This window comes from Branchiostoma floridae, chromosome 4, assembly GCF_000003815.2.
Source record: "Branchiostoma floridae strain S238N-H82 chromosome 4, Bfl_VNyyK, whole genome shotgun sequence".
NCBI lineage: Eukaryota > Metazoa > Chordata > Leptocardii > Amphioxiformes > Branchiostomatidae > Branchiostoma > Branchiostoma floridae.
The window spans coordinates 761,120-768,058 of NC_049982.1; the positions used below are offsets into that span (position 1 = coordinate 761,120).

Genomic DNA, 6,939 nt, shown 5'->3' on the forward strand with positions numbered 1-6,939 from the left:
GCGGTCCCCTCACATATACGAGGGGAGCGAGCCTGTAGGAATCCCGGCCACTGCTATATCTGCCGTGACCCAACCTCTGCTTGGAAAATACTGTAAATGCATTCAAGTTTGAGGGGATTTATTTTCGCGGTAGCGAGAAAAAGGACTTTTCGCGGTGGTTTTAAGTTCGCGGTAGCACCATGCATTGTAGTCTCTTACTGCCATGGAAAAATATTCGCGGTGGTTTTAAGTTCGCGGTGAACACTTTCTAAAGTTAAACCACCGCTCAAGTTTCTGCATTTACAGTGTTACATTTGATCTTTTGTGAAGTTCTGTCTATCTCTAATGGAGACTTTACTTCCTCTGTAAGTTTGTTCCATACTCCTGCTGTTGTTGGAAGGAAGGTTCACCTAGGGCATAGGCTATGTCTGACGATGGGAGAGTAGGGGATCACCAAAATGTTCTTGTGTTGGGATTGTGACAGGCGAATGTATGAATACATAAATGGTGCCAATTAGGTCGGAATTTTCTTCCTTGTGGAGGTAGCCGCCGGCAGTGACGTCAGATGGCATAATTTGGGTCAATCTTGCATCATCCGTACTTGTGCAGTTGGAACCTCTCCAAAGTTGGTGCTCGCCTGAGCTTTACGGATACGGATTACATTGCATGCTGGGAGACGCAAAGCACTATGGGTATCGCACAGGTAAGCAACGTTACGTCGTTAGTACCATGGCTACAAGGTCTCATAACACAGTATTTATGGGCGAACCCCGTCCCCAAGTGACAACAGTAGTTCGGGTAATAAACTATAAAGAAGTGCGCCACAGTGACTTGCAAAGGCCGTAGTATACAACAGCGAGGTGGAAACTGTGCTGAATTGTAGAGAAATGCATGAGTTTTGAGACTGTGTAAGTTGGATTACGATATGTTTCTTTGGCCGGCACGAATTTGCACCTTGATACTGTTACCGGGCACTGCCTGTGCGTTGGCTGCAGTTCCATGACCTTCGCTGGGGGTCAAATAAGTGTGGCTTTTATCAAAGAACGAGCCGGTAAATCTATTTTCAGACATTTTGTCGGCTGTACCCTGAACTGCAACATACTAAATTCTTGTAGATTGTATCTGCCTACTTCTATAAATTTTGAGGCCTCGAATCTCCTCACTATTGTGTATGCAGATACACAGTACGGCTCGTGTTTTGGGCCACGCACACCAGATCACCCCTACTCTTCTCGGTACGTGTTGTGCCCTTTTGCCATGTAGAGGATTGGCGCCTGCCTGAGGCACCCCCATATATGGGACATGAACTGAACTGCAGTCGATCAATTAATTAAACACGGCCAACTAACTTGTGCATACCTCGTTAAGACTAATCTCCAAGCAGATCTTGCGGTGTCATAAGATAGTATCATAATCTGGGAAATGAGTTTCTGAAATGAAATGAAACTTCGGTGGCGAATGAAACTCCTCTGCCGGCTAAACTGCTTTCCCAGCTTATGATACTATTTTATGCCACCGCATGATCTGCTTGGAGATTAGTTAAGGCCCCCTTTCCACTAGACGGCGATCGCGCTGCGTTCTCACTGCGACCTAAATAGGATATGTGTAACCTTCGCTTTCACACTGGGTATATTATACAAAACGTAAAAGTGTGACTGAGAGGACAACAAAACACAGAGAGTGTAAAAAGATTCGTTTCTTTTCAATACAATTCGTTGAGGCATATGTTAAATTTTAGGTCGCAGAGAGAGCGCGGCGACAGCGCCGTCCTAGTGGAAAATGGGCATTAATTAGCGACGTCGTTGGATAAGCTGGATGTTGGTGGCGGGCGAGATTGTTCAAGGGCCCGCCGGTTGTGAAGGGGAAGCCGGGGGTAACCGTGAGCTAGTGAAAACGATTAATCTTCTTTTCAATATTCGATCTCAAGCATTTGTATTATAGATTCAAGGTTCCAGGAGCAAAAACAAAACAGACAGTACTTCATCTCCCACTGATGGTTTATTTCTTCATATTGTTTTCTAATTTCCATGCCCCAGCAGCAGTAATAAAGTGGAAAATTGTATTCAACATTTACATCACATTTCTACGAAGACCAACGAAAAGGGTGGAGCAAAAGAGAATTCTAACATCTCCGTTGAACACGTATTGCACAATGGTGATTCCCGGCGATTCGCCGCTAACATTAGCAAACTTCGCAGACTTCTAGGCACGAGTAGCTTTTATTTTTGAGGGAAGCACTGATTCGTGATTTTCAACATTGGCTAAGTAAGGTTCCCCTACTCTCCAAGCAGAGGTTAGGCTCCGGCTGTTTTTTAAACGTTGTTGTTAGTCTTTTTTATCGGGCTTTCTATTTTGTATTGTATCGTGTAGGTATCCGGTTAGTTTTTGACACTACAAGATACAATACAAAATAGAAAGCCCGATAAAGACGACTATAAAAGAACGTTTAAAAAACATCCGGAGCCTAACCTCTGCTTCAGAACCAATGTTGAAAATCGCGAGTCAGCGCCCAACGAAAGTTAAAGCCTGCAAAGGAGGCTACATAAAATACTCTGCCAGATATGCACTACGCTAAGACTATCGTAAACTGTTAAAACATGTACTTTATGTTATATTTATTGCTATGATGATGCTTCGTACAGTGATAATGTAGTAAAATCTCAATTCAGATATCTTGATCTAACATGAGTTCAACAAAAGATACGTAAATAGAGGATAAAATATAATAAAAGAAGAACACATTTCCGGTATTTGTGTGTCTACGGACGTATTGCCTCGCTGATACGGCCTTGAAAGTTTTTAGTCTATAAACTTGAGATAAAATATAAAGTTACCAACGTACCGGTGGCTGCGCGTAACGCCCTTTCAAAGGAAACATGCTGTTCGATAGTGGTAGTCACTGAAAGTTAGGTTAACATACGCAAAGCTTTTATCGTTAAGCCGGGTTCACACGTGCGTATGTATTCCGTATGAGGTCCGTATGAAATTTCTTTGCCTCTACCAGGCTCCACAGGTCACTGGATAGAAAATGAACGAATATAGTCAGGTAACATGCCAGAGGAGTTAGGGGAGTCACAAACCATACTCGGACAGCTAACTCCTCTGACATGTTATGTGTTTACATTTGCCCAATTTTGACTGTTTTTCAAGCGACCTGTGGAGCCTGGTAGAGGCTAAGACTTCCATACGGACCTCATACGGACTTACATAATATACGCACGTGTAAACCCACCTTTAGTGTGTTAGGCTACATGCGCAAAGCTTTTGCCGCTACATCATGCGACCTCATCTATTAAACCCTTATCCACAGGGTTACATAATTCCTCCACTTTGAAAGTGTTAGATAGGTCTCTAGTGCAGCACCCCCGGGTATACACAGATAAGACATGCAGGATTGTGTTGTACTGGGGGGTTGTGAAATCTGTTTATACAATTGTTTTTCAATGTGGCGGATATATGTGGCTTGACGGATCAAGGTTAGTAGCCGTGACTCTGTGACGTCACGGCCTGACCCGGCAAATGGTGAAGCGGTAACGGCGATCTCTGAAAAGCGAAAAAAAACAAACAAGTTGGTTAAGTTAAGATTAAGTCCGTTTCTGTAACCCTGTGCCACACACCTTTCCGCATTCACTTCCACATGGGGCTAACCCACTGGTACTGGTGCGAGAACACGTCAAAAACCGCCGGAGCCAAACGTCTGTTTGGAGAGGAACTTAGCGAGCCAAACACGATGAAGTTACACCACTATATGATATCTCACTTGCTATTAGCCCTCGGGCAAGAATCTGCAACAAACTTATCATTATCATAAATGCTCACACATATCTGCTGTCCTGGCTCCCGTGGATACCTTTGATGTAGTAAGGCGGCATAATAAATGTTACTATCCCTGTAATATGAGACTATATCCCTGTAATATGAGACTATATCCCGTAATAGGAGACTATATCCCTCTAATATGAGACTATCCCTGTAATATGAGACTATCCCTGTAATATGAGACTATCCCTGTGATGTGAGACTATCCCTGTATATGAGACTATCCCTGTAATATGAGACTATCCCTGTGATGTGAGACTATCCCTGTAATATGAGACTATCCCTGTAATATGAGACTATCCCTGTGATGTGAGACTATCCCTGTAATATGAGACTATCCCTGTAATATGAGACTATATCCCTGTAATATGAGACTATATCCCTGTAATATGAGACTATATCCCTGTAATATGAGACTATATCCCTGTAATAGGAGACTATATCCCTCTAATATGAGACTATCCCTGTAATATGAGACTATCCCTGTAATATGAGACTATATCCCTGTAATATGAGACTATATCCCTGTAATATGAGACTATCCCTGTAATATGAGACTATCCCTGTAATATGAGACTATCCCTGTAATATGAGACTATCCCTGTAATATGAGACTATATCCCTGTAATATGAGACTATCCCTGTAATATGAGACTGCTCACCCATGTGTGTCGTCCTGGTGGTCGTGGATACCCTTGATGTACTACGGTAAGTCGGCATAGTAAATGTTACTATCCCTGTAATATGAGACTATCCCTGTAATATGAGACTATCCCTGTAATATGAGACTATCCCTGTAATATGAGACTATCCCTGTAATATGATACTATCCCTGTAATATGAGACTATCCCTGTAATAATATGAGACTGCTCACCCATATCTGTTGTCCTGGTGCCCGTGGATACCCTTGATGTAGTACGCCGGCGGCACCACGTAGTCCATGGCGGCGTCCCAGTTGTTGACGAAGTCGGTGGTGCGGCAGCTGTGGGCTAACATGCCGGGCTTACGGGAGCACTTCACCTGTACGTACAGTAAAATATCCGAATTAAGCATGATGTACAAAAAGACTAACAATCTGCTGTACCAACTACTGAGCAAGAAATACAAATTGACTTTGACCTTCGTGTTCGCAGTCCCTATTCGCTTACCAAATACCATTACAATCCATCCAGAAGTTATAAAGTTATGTTCTCAAATATCCGGAAACAAATAAACACACACACACACACACACAAACACACACACACACACACACACACACATACACAAAAAAAAACAATATCTCCATTTTTCATGGAGATAACCATGCCTTGAAGTACCAACGTTTTCAACAAAGGATTGGTGTCTTCAAAATTCACTTCAAATACTCGTTCTTCCTGAGACCTATCCTGAGACTTTGAAGTTAAGATTGTTTGTTTGTTTGTTTGCTTGTTTGTTTATGTAGACATAGAAGACTCGGGAGTACTTACCCTCCAGCGGCGGTCCTGATGTGCGTTGGAGTGCAGACTGCGGAAGCCGCATTGTTTGTTTGTTTATTTATTTAGACAGAGAAGACATGAGGATACTGACCCTCCAGCGACGGTCCTGATGTGCGTTGGAGTGCAGGCTGTGGAAGCCGGTAACGACGCTGCTGAAGGGACAGGTGTACCCCATGTTCGCGTCGAAGTCGTTCACCCAGGGGCTCCAGTAGTGATGGAAGAAAAACAGCCCGGGCGCTACCCTGCACGCAGCAAATATCAGCGAAAAGTTATCAATAATAATCATGGGTTTTATTCATAGAACATTTGGCAGGCCTGCACGCAGCAAATATCAACGAAAAGTTATCAATAATAATCATGGGTTTTATTTAGAGAACATTTGACAGGCCTGCACGCAGCAAATATCAGCGAAAAGTTATCAATAATATAATCATGGGTTTTATTCAGAGAACATTTGGCAGGCCAAGAGCTGAATTACATGTTCAGGCCATTGGATAAAAGGTTAAGCCAAACGACACATTGACAAGTCTAAGAACCTTGAAGTGTTAAATCACAGACAAATCTGTTAAAAAGTTACAAGCTGAGCTAAAATGTATTTTTTCAGAGGTGAAATTTGTAATTAACTATTGGTTAGCTGGCATCACCTCTTTGTCCCGTGTACTCGTACTCCTTCATTGAGTAAAATAAAATGGCAAAAATGTGCAACAAAGGCCTCCATGAAAAGTGGCTTGCAGGCCGATTTGAGCTTTCGTGAATAAACAAAGGTTGAAACTAATAATGATAGAAAAATAAAAACAGACCTGCACTCGAACCGCCAGACCCGGTCCTCGGCCACGTTGCAATGTGCACTCTGGACGCGGGAGATGGCTCTGGTCAGGGGGCACTGCACGGTGAACGCTCCGTCCCAGGTCGTCTGGGCGCCGGCCAGCGCCGTGGTAGGGGGCGGGCAGACCGGGGCAGGGGCACGTCGGCGGCGTCGCCTCAGCCAGCCGTCCGTGGGACCGGCGAGGAGACAGCCCAGGAAAGCCGCGGCGAGGATCAGCACTCGTGCGGATGCCATCTTTGTTTGGGGAATGACTCTGCTTTTCGGGTCTCCTGACACGGGTTTTAAGTACTCTTAACATCCCATTGTTTCGGTAAAGTGGAAAATTACACGTCATAAAGATATTCGGTAATTTTGCCAAGAATAGACTCCCAGCACAGAAAGCCATTGTGAGGATCAAGCGTCGTGACGACCCAACCCCCTCCCCGCCCTTAACGTTCTATAGGACACGGAGTCTTTCTTTGTTTCTACGCAGCCGAAAGCTCTGTTGTTTAATTGATGTAATTAAAATGTTAGGTCATTTTGCCCAGAATATACTCTTACCACAGACGGCCATTGTGAAGAACAGGTTTGGTGACAGCCACTGCCCCCCACCCATAATGTCCGAGAGGACACTGAATCTATTTGTGAAGCGAAGTATCGTCATTTTTATTCACTTTTACGGACAGTCCCGTTAATGACCCCCTCCACAATCTCTCGCTGGCTGGGGTTAATGACCCCCCCCCCCCCACACACAAAAAAAATATCTGGCTGGCTGGGGTTAATGACCCCCCCCCCCAATGTAAGTAAGGTCGTTGGGAGTGGCCGGTTAAGTACATATGTAAAAATTATTTTTTTGC

At 44.0% G+C, this 6,939-nt stretch overlaps 1 protein-coding gene across 1 annotated transcript; it reads right to left on the reverse strand.

Moving 5' to 3' along the window:
• Positions 1–3,467: 3,467 nt before the first annotated feature.
• On the reverse strand, positions 3,468–6,337 carry LOC118412910 (hemagglutinin/amebocyte aggregation factor-like). The gene is made up of 4 exons (XM_035815968.1): positions 6,078–6,337; positions 5,369–5,519; positions 4,674–4,819; positions 3,468–3,522 (listed from the first exon to the last, which is right to left on the reverse strand). Exons 1-4 carry the CDS (start codon positions 6,335–6,337, stop codon positions 3,480–3,482), a joined length of 600 nt encoding a protein of 199 aa, XP_035671861.1. The 3' UTR covers positions 3,468–3,479.
• Between the last annotated feature and the right edge of the window lie 602 nt (positions 6,338–6,939).

What these genes read in the sequence shown, in the direction of transcription:
- LOC118412910 (XM_035815968.1), bottom strand. Translation starts at nt 6,337, where the DNA reads ATGGCATCCGCACGAGTGCTGATCCTCGCCGCGGCTTTCCTGGGCTGT. An exon ending in ATCAGGACCGTCGCTGGAGG is followed by an intron (nt 4,820 to 5,368) that starts GTCAGTATCCTC and finishes CTGTACGTACAG; the next exon opens with GTGAAGTGCTCCCGTAAGCC. An exon ending in CACCAGGACAACAGATATGG is followed by an intron (nt 3,523 to 4,673) that starts GTGAGCAGTCTC and finishes TTCGCTTTTCAG; the next exon opens with AGATCGCCGTTACCGCTTCA.